The following is a 14,768-nucleotide window of genomic DNA, read 5'->3' on the forward strand; positions in this document are numbered from 1 at the left end:
GGGAGGGAAGGAGACTCTACAGTCAAGCAGGCTCCACCCAGGGAACCACACCATGGCGTGGCTGACCTTCAGAGCACAGACTCTGTGTCAACCTGCTCAGGTGACACCTTCGGCCCCGGCACAGATGAAGGCAGGAAGGAAAAGCTAGCTTCAAACTCGTGTAGTCAATGACGACCTTGAACTTCTGATCCTCTGCCTCTACCTCCTCCTAAGTACTGGGATTACAGATGTGCACCACCATAGCTGGTTTACACACTGCTAAGGGATGAACACAGGGCCTTGTGCACATGCTCTGCCAACTAAGCTACATCTTCAACATAGCTCTCTTATTCTCTCCCTGCCCCCTATATTACATGCACATGTATGTATGGTGCGCGCACCTACGCCAGACATGGACAGCATCTTTCTCCACCACTTTCCACCTTATTCCTTTGGGAAAATAAAGGTCCTCTCGCCGAATTTGGAGCTAGGCTGGCAACCAGTGAGCATCAGTGATGCTCTGCCCTTACCTCTCCCCACAGCGCTGGAGTTACAGCTGCCCACAGAGCCACACCTGTTTCTGATGTGGCCGCAGAGGCTTGAACTCGGGTCCTCGTACTTGCAGAGTTAAGTGTTCTTACCCACGGAGCCCCCACATCTCTTGTCTGTGGTAAGGAGCATGGCTGACTGGGAACTTTTGGCTAAGCAGCAGTTATGCCATCCAACATAATAAGACAGGGTGGAAAACCTGGCAAGTTCCTTGGCTTCTTGAAGCCTCCATCTCCCCTCTACACCCAGGTGTCACTGCATGAGTGACAGGCTGTGGAGAAGAGGCAGGTGTGTGTGGCTAGGGCAGGCCACACAGAGGGAGCAGTGGGGCTGTGCTGCTGAAACACTGAAGCATCTTAGGCCCTGCTCGCCCTGCATGCCTGCTTGGCACTTGTCATGTCACAGGGCTCATATTTTTAAAAAATAATTTATTCATTTTTATTTTATGTGCATTGGTGTTTAGCCTACATGTAAGTCTGTGTGAGGGTGTCAGATCTTGAAGTTACAAACAGTTGTGAGCTGCCACGTAGGTGCTGGGAATTGAACCTGGGTCCTCTGGAAGAGCAGCCAGTGCTCTTAACTGCTAAGACACCTCTCTCTAGCCCCAGGGCTTACATTTAAAAGCCTCAGTAAGCCCTCCATCCTGTGACCAATAAGTGGCCACAGAAGACTGCAGAGTGTCTGCATAGAAGACACACATCTCTCAAGCTGTGAGGCGAGGCCTCAAGCTAAGCGTAAGGGTACATGCCTGTAATCATAGCACTTGGGGGACAGAAAGAGGTCAAGAGTTCAAGGTGAACTTTGACTACATTGAAAGCCCAAGGCCAGTCAAAGAAAAAACTAGAACAAAACAAACAAACAAACAAACCAACCAACCAAAAGAATGGAGTTTCAGAGTGAGGTAGGCACATGCTCTCAAGCAGAGAGCCAGGCCTGGGTCAGTGGGGGGCACTCCATAGCCCCTGGTCTAGGCAGGAGCTCAGGCATCCCTGGGAGCCACACAGATAACATCTTCAGGCCAGAAGTGTGTGTAAGCCACTAGAAGAGAAAAGGAGTGGACAGACTCAACATGACCTCTCTGCTCTTGACCAAACTCTAAGGTTTGAAGTGCCAGGCAGTGTAAGAGATGCCAGGCCACTCCCCGAGCTCCTGGGGCCACAGCCAGTCTCCCAGGAGCAAGAATAGCCATTAAAAGAAGGGTGAGGTCATGGCAGGGAGGAAGCCTGACCCGCCCAGGAGCTCACAGAGAGGATAAGCAAGGTACATGCTCACACAAGTGAGGACCTAAGTTCAAACCTCCTCATGCAGTGTAAAAAGCCAGGTGTAATGGCACATGCTCGGAACTCCAGTTCTGGGGGAGCAGAGACAAGAGGATTTTTGCGGGGATCACTGGACAGGGAGCTTAGCCTAATTGGCAGGTGCAAGTTCCCAGTGAAAAACCTTCTCCAAAAAACAAGGCGGACGGCTAGGGAATAACAGCCAAGATTAACCCCTGGCCTCCACAGCACATGTGCACACACACACACCCGAACTATCTGAAAACTTAAAATCTGTAAGACGTAGGAAAAGCAGTGCTTAGGGAGAAAATTCATAGTATTAGATGTATGTGCACGCATGCATGAGTATTAGAGAAGAAAGGGCAGAAAGAAAGGAAGGAAGGAAAGAGGGAGGGAGGGAGGAAGGAAGGAAGGAGGGGAGGAAGGAAGAAATGGCGGTAAGTAAAGAAATGACATGCTTTGGAGATCAGATGCCACAGGGACTACAATTTTCAAGGGAAGTGACATGGCAACCTATTTGAAGTCCCCAGGCCTCACTCACCACCACAAGTCAGCAGGTTCTGCAAGAGCACCAGGTGGACTGGGCAGGAGCAACGCGGCGTTCCATCACCCTTGGCGATGCAGATGTGGGAGCAGCCTCCATTGTCTCGGGCACATGGATGAGCTGCTGTAGGGACAAAGCAAGATGGAGTCGGGTCAAGGCTCTACCTTCCTCCTCAGAGCTCATTGTGTGCAGAAGGTGAGGGCCAGATTCCTACAGAAGACCGTCTCACGTAATCCCCTCAGCAGTCCAGTTGATTGATAATGACATGGGAACTGACATAAATATAAGGCTGGGTCTGGCAGCCGCACCATACTATGAACACAGCAGTTATGTGTCATGCGCTGGCACAGGATCAACCCGGTCAACATTCCAGCATGAAGCAGAAGGCGCTCAGACGCCACTATTCCCTAGCTCTGGACAGTTTGTGTTTGTTTGGGGCTTTTTTTTTTTTTTTTTGGTTTTTCGAGACAGGGTTTCTCTGTGTAGCCTTGGCTATCCTGGACTCGCTTTGTAGACCAGGCTGGCCTCGAACTCACAGCGATCCGCCTGCCTCTGCCTCCCGAGTGCTGGGATTAAAGGCATGCACCACCACGCCTGGCCAAGCTCTGGACAGTTGATGGCCCCCTGGCGAGGGAGGAGCCAGACTGTTGTAAGGGTGTGGCTCCCGGTAGGCAGGTCAGCCACACTCCAGTACACTGTGTGACCACATCTAGACGTATATGTACAGCACAAATTGGAATTGATGGGTTATTAAAAAACATTAAAATTAAAAAATGGTGGGTAGGTAGGTGGGGGCGCGGGTGGATCATGGAAGAGTTAGGGGTAAGCGTAGGAATGGGCGGGATCAAAATACATTGTATGAAATTCTCAAAGAACAAAACATTTAAAAAGGAAGAGAATGTGGACTCTGGAAGCAGTCACAGGGTTTGAATCCCAGTACACCCAGCCTGTCTCCCTAGGCCACACTCTTACCCTTCCCACCACGGCTGGACACTGGCCTGCCGCTATTGTCTCTGCTGTTACAGTGGACGGGCCACGTCCTGACCCTATGCCTCATAAATACTGACTTAACTGGAAGCAGAGTCTTTGCAGATGTACCAGGTAAGAAATCGCAAGATGAGGTCATTGTGGACGACCTGAGTGTCTACACCCAGTGACAGGGACACTTACAAGGCGACAGAAAAAGGGCAGGGGCAGAGGGTGGAGGGATTGAATCCACTTTTGTGTTTTTTGGTTTTGGTTTTTCAAGACAGGATTTCTCTGTGTAGGCTTAGGGGCTGTCCTGGACTCACTTTGTAGACCAGGCTGGCCTTGAACTCAGAGAGAACCGCCTGCCTCTGCCTCCCTGAGTGTTGGGATTAAAGGTGTACCACCCACCTGAATCCAGGCAAGCCCTTCACCAACTGAGCTACATCGCCGGCCCCAGCTCAGGCTTCTGTTTGGTTTCAAGTGCATGCACATGTGGGCATGCATGTATTTGTGTGTGTGTGTGCGCACGCATGCAGGCAGGAACATGCATGCGTGCTACATGTACATGTGTGGAGGGGGTTATACACTCCTGCCACTGAGGCACTTCTGAGAGGCAGCTAGGTGGGGCCTAGATGGAGACGCAGCTCAAGGGTAGAGTACTTGTGCAGCACACATGAGAGACCTGAATTCAATCCCAAGGACTGCAAAAACAAAACAGCTGGAGCCTAGTAGGGAGTCTTTGGGTTGTTGGGGGTGTGTCTTCTATAGAAATAGTGGGATCCCCCCTCTCCCAGTGTGTTTGGGTTCCCAGGCATGAAACATGTAGGCACGTAGCCTTGATTTATTATATAATCATTGCAATAATGGGCACTGCCTCATTATAGGCCCAAGAAACGCACACACACAGACACACATAGACAGACAGACAGACAGACACACACACACACACACCTCAAAGAATTCCAGCACTCAGGAAGACTATCAAGGATTGCAGGCTAGTGCTGGGCGTGGTGGCGCACGCCTTTAATCCCAGCACTCGAGAGGCAGAGACAGGCAGATCACTGTGAGTTCAAGGCCAGCCTGGTCTACAAAAAGAGTCTAGGACAGCCAAGGCTACACACACAGAGAAACCCTGTCTTGAAAAACCAAAAAAAAAAAAAAAAAAAAAAAAAAAAAAGATTTACAGGCTAGCCTAGGCTATATAGAAAAACTGTCTCAAAAGGAAACAGATGGATAGATGATAGATATAGACGGATGACAGAGCTAGATTATGGATAGATTGAAACTGGCAGGTAGGTAGAAGACAGATAGATAGACAGACAGACAGACTTTTTAAAAGCAGGCTTGGGGTCTTCTGAACACTGGCAAACAAATATGAGAACAGAGGATGCCTGGACATGTCCTGGCCTTCCGTACTGAGCCCATGACCTCCTCAGGCACATGGCTCTTGCACCAGCCACTTTGACTTTAGTAGGGCTGATTCAGGAATCTCTAAGCAGTGTCACCTTCCCCCAGGGGACCCAACCACAAATGCTGCCCCCTCTCACATACAGAACTCCTCCAGGCTGACTTCCTCCACGGCATGGATGCCCGTCAGATGGGTGACACGGCCCTGAACCCTAGTCCGCTTGTCCCCCGTGGTCTTCTCCACCCGCTCGATCATCTGCTGCTGCCGGTCGATCCAGTAGAGGTGCCTGCCCAGCACCGTCAGGCCCACTGGCTGTACAATGTTGGCATCTTCCAGGGTCAGACGGTTGGCCCCTGTGGGTAGCACAGACGCTCCGTGAGTGGCAGCTGAGTCAAGAGCCAAGGATGCTGGACTTAGGGGAATGGAGATTTAAAGAGGGGACCATTAGAGAGTCTGGGGCGTTTCTACCCTCTCCAGGGCTGGGAGCTGGAGCAGATACCATAGAAGCAGGCTGCTCCCACTAGGGCTGGCCAAGGTAGGCTTCAGGACCATACCACCTAAGTGTGCACCATGGTCACTGGCCTCTGTAAGCATGGTGCTGCCTCTCTCCACTCAGCATTAGTATGTGTGTGTATGTGTGTGTGTGTGCAATATTTGTGTGGAGGTATGTATAAACATGTGTGGGCATACATAAATGTCAGAAGTCTCAATATTACATTTTTAAGGTACGCATATATGTATGTACTTAATACAGGGCCTCTCTATGTATCTCTAGCTATCCTGGAACTCTCAGAGATTCACCTGCCTCTGCTTCCTAAGTACTGGGATTAAAGGTGTGCATCACTATACTTGGTTTTTAAAAAGTATTTTAAAGCTGGGTGGTGGTGGCGCATTCATTTAATCCCAGCACTTGAGAGGTAGAGGCAGGCAGAATGCTGTGTGTTCGAGGCCAGCCTGGTCTACAAAGGGAGTCCAGGCCAGGCAAGGCTACAAAGAAACCCTGTCTCAAAAAACAGAAAAAATAAAGAGAGAGAGAGAGAGAGAGAGAGAGAGAGAGAGAGAGAGAGTGTGTGTGTGTGTGTGTGTGTGTGTGTGTGTGTGTGTGTGTGTGTGTGTGTGTGTGTGTGTGTGTGTGTGTGTGTCTGGGATTCCAGGCGTGGACCACTGTGCCTGGTAAAATATTTACTTATTTAATGTGACTTGGTATTTTGCCAGCATGTATGTTTGCGCACCATATACCTACAGTACCCAAAGAAACCAGAAGAGGGCGCTGGCGCTGGATCCCCTGGAACTGGAGTTACAGATGGTTGTGAGCAGCCATATGCATGCTGAGAACTAAACTCAGGTCCTCTGCTAGAAGAGCCAGTGCTCTTAACCACTGAGCCATATCTCCAGCTTATTTTCTATTCTTACTACTTTTATTAGTATCTGGGGTTGGGGGGGGGGGCGGGGATTTCTGCCACAGCACACCTGCAGAGGTCAGAGGACAACTTGTGGGAGGAGTCAGTTCTCATTTCCCACCATGTGGCTCCTAGGGGTCAAACTCCTAGGGTCAGGCTCGGTGGCAACGGCCTTTACTCCCCGAGTCATCTGGCTGGCCACTCACCTTACTGAGACAAATCTCTTACTGAAACTGGAACTCACTAATTCGGTTAGACTGGCTGTCCAGGGAGCCCGGGGATCCTCCCGACTCTGCCTTCCCAACATTGGGGTTCTGGGCATGTCCCTGGCTTGTTACCTGGGTCCTGGCGAATCAGAACTCACACCCTTATGTTGTGTAGTGAGAGCCACCCCCCTAATTACAAGAAGAAGAGCTGCAAGGATCCCGCACCCCCGTCTAAGTTCTAAATCCTGCCTCCCTGTAGTCAAGGGCTCACATCGAGGCTCCCACGGTGTTAGGCCTGTGTATGAACACAGAGCCACAGCACAATGTCAGGCTCACAGCAGGCCCAGGACAAGGTGGCAGCAAGAAAGGCCGAGGGCTCGTGGGAGGGTCGTACACACAGGTGGCTAGCAAAGGACTCAGTGACTGGAGACATTCCAGGGTGCATAAATACCTGACAGGTCGCAGCTTTCAATGCGCTTTAGGTCTGCGTCCACCCAGAACAGCTTGCCCAGAGCATTGTCCACCACGAGGGCCACGGGACGGATGAGGCCCGTGGTGAAGAGAACCTCACGCTCTGTGCCATCCAGGGAGGCCCGCTCGATCTTGGCCGCGTGGTCCTGCATATTGGTGAAGTACATGTACCTGTGGAAACAGTGTGTGGAAGCTGCAGGTGAAGGGCGGGTGCTAGGAGCTCCTACAGGGCCTCATCCACGGCCACGGCCCCACCCCCAGCCCATCCAATCAGCAGCAATGCACCCCCTCACAGCTGTTCCTAGAGGCTGACCAGTCACCCCTCCTGGGGGGAATAGTGTCCCTCAAATTCATGCCACCCTAGAACTCAGGATGTGAGCTTCTTTGAAAACACAAAGATTGAGATAAAATCCTTGTGCGTGAGGGTGGGGCCCCAAATCCAGAGACTGCTGAAGTTAAAGAGAGAAGGCCACGGAGCAAAGAAAAGCAACATGGTCAGAGGGGGGCCTGGAGTCACAGCTGGGAGACTGTGTCCCACTGTGTCAGAGGATGGGGGCAGTGCCATACGGGGGACTGTGGACCTCTAGGCTCTGAGACTGTAAGTGGATGAACACTGTAGCCACAGGACACTTGTTTACACCCCTGCTCAACTGCCAAGGAGCATCTCCAAGGAGCTCTTCCATGAGGAAGATGCTCACTCCTGAACAGGTGTCCACCAGCAACTAGGGCTCCACTTAGCCATCTGGGGGCTGAAAGACTCACACCACCATCCTTCTCAAGGTCACAGAAAAGGACACCAAGACTGAGGGCTGTATCACCTGCCCACCATCACTAGGGCAGTTAGTGTAAGAGTTAGGCACCCCATAAACAACACGTTGCCGATCTAATGCCTGCTCTGGCCCCACAGGACTCCCCAAGCTCAGCTTTGTTCTTGAGCTTTGTGGGTACCTGCCCCAGTGCAGGTAAGAGTCCTGAGAGACTCCAGGAAGGACGCGCTTTGAGTTGTGTCTGGGGTAGAACTGTGCAGCTCCAGATATCAAGTTGGACAGATTAGTACAAGGCCCATGCAGCAGGCTCACCAACCCCCATCCAGCTGGGGATGCTGGGTACGATGCTGAAAACACTGCCTGGCCCCCAAAAGGCCAGCACCAAAGGCCCACAAGGGCTGGTGAGTGACTTCATGGCCTGACTAGGATGCAGCCCTCACCTGTCCACCCTGGGTCACCTACCCTCGCTCAGCATTGACAGCAATGGCCCTTGGCTTGTCACGGTCCCCTCGAAGAACCACTCCCATGGCATCCCCATCCAGCCGGTGGACATTGATGGTATTGGTGGCCTCACAGGTCCAGAACAGTGTCCGGCTGTAGATGTCAATGCTGAGATCATGTGGCTGTCTGTCTGGGCTTAGGCCTTGGCTGGGAGAGGTCAGCACAGAGGGCTGTGAGAGAGAAGCAGACTGAGCTTGCACCACACTGTCGTGCACTGTGAACCCCAAGGGAGAGAAAAGTTCCAAGTTCAGCCTCAAAGTCAAGACTCCAACAGATGTGGGGCATGACTTCCAGACATGGCTCTTTTAAAGCAAACATTTATTTATCTAGCTGGCTCTGTGCATGTGTGTACATGCACGCCCGCCACACAGCACACATATGTGGAGCTCAGAGGACAATTAGTTCTTTCCTTCTACCATGTGGTGCAAGGATTTGAACTCAGGTCATTCATCAGTCATGATTTCAAGCACCTGTACCCACTGAGCCATCCTCGTGGCCCTCAACTTAGATCTTAGTGGAATGCCCACTGAAGAATATGCAAAATGGGCTGGAGAGATGGCTTAGTGGCTCACAGCGCTGGTTGCTCTTCCACAGGTCCTGAGTTCCGTTCCCAGCAACCCCATGGTGGCTCACAGCCATCTGTACTGTGATCTGATGCAGGTGTACATGCAGACAGAGCACTCATCTACTTAAAATAAATAAATAAATTACTTTTGGATTTTGGTTTTGGTTTTTGGAGACAGGGCTTCTCTGTACAGCTCTGGCCATCCTGGACTCACTTTGTAGACCAGGCTGGCCTCGAACTCCCAGAGATCCGCCTGCCTCTGCCTCCCGAGTGCTGGGATTTAAGGTGTGCGCCACCATGCTCGACTGATAAATCTTAAAAGACAACAACAACAACAAACCCCCGAACCAAAAAGAGCGCGCCAGCGGGACACCAGAGGCCAAGCCCCACCAGGAATCCGCCAGAGGACGCTGGCGGGCTGCCAACTAGACCGACCAGACCCGAAGCCCAACCTCTCTCCCTTCATTCCCACTGTTTAGGCGCCAAGCTCTCGGCTTTCAATGATCAGATTTTGTTCTCTTTTAATGCAATGGCCAGGATAGTAGGAACGGTGACCAGAGAGCACTCTCTCTCTCTTCTCGTAGACTCTTTTTATGGAGAAGGGATCCAGGCTGCGGAGGCAGGCAAGGGGCTTAGGGCAGGTGCTGGGGCTGGTGGGTGGGAGGGTGGAGGAGGGTTAGGGTAGGCAGCATGGAAGGGTAGGCAGAGGTGCGGGGAGAGGGGCAGTCAAGGAAACGGGGTAGGGGGAGAAGGGGGAAGGATGCACGTATCTGCAGGAAGGTGTCTGAGAAAGGCAAGAGGATTGAGCCAAGTGGGGTTCTGAAAGTCACGGGGGGGGGGGGCTTTCAGAGGATTTGTGCCATGGGGCTTTCTTGCAGGGAAGCCACAGTCATCAGTTAGCACTCAAGGTGACTGCCTGGGAGATGATATCCCAGAGCCACTAGCCCAGCCTGGCGCTGAAGTGCTAGCCACCCATCTTTACCAACAGTGGAGGAGGAGGAGGAGGAAGAAGAGAAGGAGGAAGAGGAGGAGCTGCCCTGTAATTGTGATTTGATAACCTGACAGGCCAGTGGGGTAAGTTTTTACCATATGGGCCTCATGATAGTTCCCCTCAGTCGTCAATCTGATGACCTGGCCTCTGGTGGGAGATTATCCTGATGGAGTTAATCTAGGTGGGGAAGGGTGTGGGCAGCACCCTTTCCTGCCTGGGATCCTGGCTGTATAAAAACAAGCACCAAGTTGACACACTACCGTGGGAAAGGGGCCACTGGTTTGTATAGCTTTTGTAAAAGGCATCTTGGGAAAGGCTTCCTGAGGCAGGTTTGGTCACAACAGTGTGTGTACCCATCCTGGTCTGGTCATCCATAGTGGGAAGGCTCAGCTTTGCTAGGCTTGAAAACTACGCTGACTGGGCATTGTGGCGCACGACTGTAATCCCAGCACTTGAGAGGCAGAGGCAGGGAGATATCTGAGAGTTCCAGGCCAGTCTGGTGTACTTAGCGAGTTTCAGGATATCCAGGGCTACGGGGAGGGGTTGGGGGAGAGAGGGGGATACAGAGACAGGGAGGTAGGTGCAGGGGTGGGGGGAGGAATAGAGAGAGAGAACACGAGACTGGCAAAATGGCTCAGGGGGTAAAGATGATTGCTGCTAAGCCTGACACTGGAGTTGGATCCTCAGGGTCCATATGTTGAAGGAAGAGCTGAGCACCCCCACAAATTCCTCTGACCTCCACACTTGACCCACATGACTTGCTCACACACATACACTTGTAACAAAAATTCAGGTATAACATTTGATAAGCTGGGTGGTAGTGGTGCATGCCTTCAATTCCAGCACTTGGGAGGCAGAGGCAGACAGATCTTTGTGAGTTTAAGGCCAGCCTGGTCTAAAAGTGAATCCAGGACAGCCAAGGCTACACAGAGAAACCCTGTCTCATTAAAAAAAAAAAAAGCATTTGATAATACACAATTTCACTTACGTGAAACAAAAAAATGAAGAGGCCAGTAATAATAATAATAATAATAATTAAGAGGCCAGGTGTGGTCACACACAACTGTAGTTGTTGCAGTGCTTGGGAAATAGGGTGCAGGAGGATGAGGAGCCAGCCTATGCTACATACTGAGTTTGAGGACACCCTGGGATACAGAAAAACCTGTCTCAAAAAACAAACATGGAGGAGGTAACTCAAGGGTCAAAGAGCCTGTGGCACACGCATGAGGACTACAGTTGAGAGCCTCAGAAATTCATATAAATGAAAGGTGAGCATGCCAGCCCTAAAAGGCAGAGCCAGGGAGTCCCCAGAACAAGCAGACCAGCAAGACCATTGGTTTCATAGACAGGACCTTGCCTCAGTGAGTAAGACAGAAGATAATTCCCAACATCGACATCAAGAATACACACACACAGCCGGGAGCGGTGGCGTGTGCCTGTAATCCCAGCACTTGGGAGGCAGAGGCAGGTGCATATCTATGAGTTCAAGGTCAGTCTGTTCTACAAAGTGAGTCCAGGACAGCCAAGGCTACACAGAGAAACCCTGTCTCAAAAAACCAAATTAATGATACACACACACACACACACACACACGCGCGCGCGCGCGCGCGCACACACACACACACACACACACACGAGGGGAAAAGTGAATGCAGACACTTGTTCTGGCATGTGGCTTCAGGAAGACTGCATGACACACACCTCCATTCATAGGCTATGAGCCACATCCAGCCACACCTGCAGCCAGAACTTTCTGCCCTACTTCCCATGATGCTCTTGCCACCATTTCATAAAGCTCATATAATGTAATCCCTGATACTCCACACCCACAGATGTACGAGCGACTGGCCAGACAAAGAGGCTCCAACACTTCCCACAATCCCATCCTGCTTTCTATGTAGCGCTGGGGGATTGCTGTTATTATCAATTTTTATGTGTATAGGTGTTTTGCCTATATACATGTCTATATACTATGTGCATGTCCAAAGAGGAAGAAGAGGGCATTTGATCCCCTAGGACTGGAGTTACAGGTAGTTGCGAGCCACCACGTGGGTGCTGGGTATCAAATTCAGTGTTCTGAAAGAGCAGCCGGTGCTCCTAACCACTGAGCCCTCTCTCCAGCACCACAAATAGAGTTTTCTGAGCACCAGGCCCCACCCTCTTTGTCCCACAAGCCCAGCTGTTTCTGTTGGGTAATTCTGCACAGGCTCCGCTTTCAGGATTTATTACGTTACAGAATTAACTGCGTAAGAGATAGGTGGGGAAAGCACTGCCTTGCAAGCAGGAGGACCAGGTCCCACACTGGGAAGCTGGGCACAGTGGCATACATTTGTAATCACAGCCCTTAAAAGGTGGAGTCAGGCAGATTGCTGGGGCTTGCTAGCCTACTCAGCAAGTCCTAGGTCCCAGTGAGAAACACTGTGGATGGTCCACAGTGGATGGTCCAGAGGAACAACATCTGACGTTGCTGTCTCACTCCCACACACACGCACACACGTATGCACAAACACAAAGACTGACCGTGTGAGTCCTATGAAATAAATGAAGCGTGTAGCGAGCAACAGAAAGCCACCTTGGACAAAAGACTCGTGAGCACGACCTACCAGCACGCGGACCCCGAGCCCCAGCAACAACTGGGAAATCCAGTTTCTCTTGCTCACAGCCCAGGATCACACCTACAATTATTACACAACCAGAGTCCAAATCCTTGTTTGTCACAAGCCCTGCTCAAATAAGGGGAGCAGCCTGGAAGCCAGCAGGGCAGGCTCTGGGCAGAGCATCCCCCACACCCTGCCCGCAGGAGCACCTGCCTGGGTCCCGTCGTCCTTGGCCCTCTTGATGTTTTGGCGCCCATCCACCCAGTAGATGAACTTGTCCAGTGGGTCATAGTTGATAGCTTTGACGTTCCTCAGCCCGTGCAGGGGCAGGACAAGGTCCGGGCTGAGCTGGTCATCGGGGATCATCCGGCTGATGGCAAATTTCTGGCTGAACAGCAAGAAGGTGGAGGGCGCTGGAGTGGGACAAACAGACCGAGCGCCGAGCATCAGCAAGCTGAGGGCGCTGGAGCGGGACAGACAGACTGAGCAGAGAGCATTGGCAAGTGTAAACTAAGGGGCTGGACAAACAGACGTGAGTGACAAGAATAGCAAGCTAAGGCCTCTGGACAGACAGGGTCAGCAAGCGCAAGCTGAAAAGCTGGACAAACAGACCTAACAGGGACTATCAGCAAGATGAGCGTGCTAGACAGACACACTGAGCAGAGAGCATCAGTGGGTGGAAGCTGAGAGGCTGGGGCTAGGGGTACAGCAGCCAGCATGGTTACAGGCCAGCATTTGGTCCTACTGGACCCCTTAGAGAAGAGTGGACACAGAGCTGTCAGAAGGTACGGGCGATGGGCCATCTTACAGTCTGTCGTGGCTGTTTCTGCTATCATCCCAAAGTCTGTACGGTTGTTCTAAGTAAATAGATACCTTCTTTTTTTTTGGAGATAGGGTCTCATGTAGCCTTGAACTCAGATAAGCAGTCAAGAATGGTCCTGAACTCCTCATCCTCCTGCCTCTACTTCTCAAGTCCTGGGGACTACCTGCACGACCACACCCAGTCTATGCCATGCTAGGAGTGACCCTCAGTGCTTTGCACATGCTAGCGAGGTCAGCACTCTACCAGCTGAGCTGGAGAGAGAGAGAGAGAGAGAGAGAGAGAGAGAGAGAGAGAGAGAGAGAGAGAGAGAGAGAGAGAGAGAGAGAGAGAGAGAGAGAGAGAAAGAGAGAGGAGAGAGAGAGAGACAGACAGACAGACAGAGAAAGAGAGACAGACAGAGAGAGAAAGAGAGAGAGACAGAGAGGCAGACAGACACAGACACACAGAGAGAGAGAGAGAAAGAGAGACAGACAGACAGAGAGACAGAGAAAGAAACAGACAGAGACAGAGAAAGAGAGAGACAGAGAGACAGACAGACACACACATACACAGAGAGAGAGAGAAAAAGTGTGTGTGTGTGTGTGTGTGTGGGCGTTTTGGAGAGATTAGAACACTGGCTTCCTCCTTCCGAGCAGGGAGTGCAGGTCCTGAGGCCCAAAGCCAGTTGCCCAGATTCAGGAGCTATGGCACTGAGACATGTAGAAGCCTCCAGAACAGGGTGTTACACCGGGTGGTTTGAAATCCAAACCACTGTCCCAAGACCCTAGCAAGTAAGCATTCCTGCTTCTGTACCTCCACCAGGCTGGACATGGCGAACATTCAGGAAAGCAGAGGTAGGTGGATGCCCATGAGTTCAAGGGCAGTCTTGTCCACTTAGCGAATTCTAGGCCAGCTACACAGTGAGACTCTGTCTCAAAAAATTAATGGAGAGATGGCTCAACAGTTAAGAGCACTGTCTGCTCTTCCAGAGGACCTGGGTTATATTCCTTGCATTTACGTGGTGTCTCACAACTGTCTGTAATTCCAATTCCAGAGCATTCAAGGCCCTCTTCTGGCCTCCATGGGTGCCACACACCCACACATGCATGTGGTGCCCAGACATACAGGTAGGCAAAACACCCCATACTTAAGATATTATAACACAAACCAAAATAAATAAATAAGAATAAAAAACTCCACAACCCAGAGAGGCAATTCTGACCCTGGCTCCCTGTAGACCAGCTCAGTGTCAGGTGCATTTCCCACCCTTTCAAACCTCAGTCCTCACCAGTTCAAGAGGGAAGGGCAAAACAGCCACGCTGTGGGGGGCACACAAGCCCCCAGGTGACAGAGGACCCAGTTCTGTGTGGAGGCCAAACTATATCTGGCTCTCTCACAATGTCACATCACAAAAGATATGGCTGACAGGACACACCTGTACTCACAGAGGGCTCTGGGGAAGTCAACCTCTGGCCTTCTGACTTTCACTTTCCTATCACAGATACGGGACAGTCAACACGGGGTTGTACAGGTCAAGAACAGACTCGGGAGCCATTCCAGTGGCTCCAAGAGTCTCAGCTGTGCAGCCTTGAGCAGTTTACTACATAGCTCAGGGCCTAGGGCCTATGGCTGCAGGCATACACTGAGAGGCCCCCTCCCCCATCTCCTAAATGATTTCTACATTCAAAGGTCCTCTTACAGGAAAGGTTCGCCCTCACCCAGTCTGGTCACCAGGTATAAAG

At 51.4% G+C, this 14,768-nt stretch overlaps 1 protein-coding gene across 1 annotated transcript in view; it reads right to left on the minus strand.

The window, feature by feature from the left end:
- Positions 1–14,768, minus strand: part of Lrp5 (LDL receptor related protein 5) — a 103,469-nt gene that overhangs the window by 14,011 nt on the left and 74,690 nt on the right. The window contains exons 13-17 of the mRNA XM_051145770.1: positions 12,438–12,637; positions 8,033–8,241; positions 6,784–6,974; positions 4,870–5,079; positions 2,347–2,472 (exon numbers count right to left, since the gene is read on the minus strand). Of these exons, the coding sequence (XP_051001727.1) occupies positions 2,347–2,472; positions 4,870–5,079; positions 6,784–6,974; positions 8,033–8,241; positions 12,438–12,637 (936 nt within the window). The remainder of the gene's footprint in view (positions 1–2,346; positions 2,473–4,869; positions 5,080–6,783; positions 6,975–8,032; positions 8,242–12,437; positions 12,638–14,768) is intronic.

The sequence above is a fragment of the Acomys russatus genome, chromosome 5 (assembly GCF_903995435.1).
Source record: "Acomys russatus chromosome 5, mAcoRus1.1, whole genome shotgun sequence".
NCBI lineage: Eukaryota > Metazoa > Chordata > Mammalia > Rodentia > Muridae > Acomys > Acomys russatus.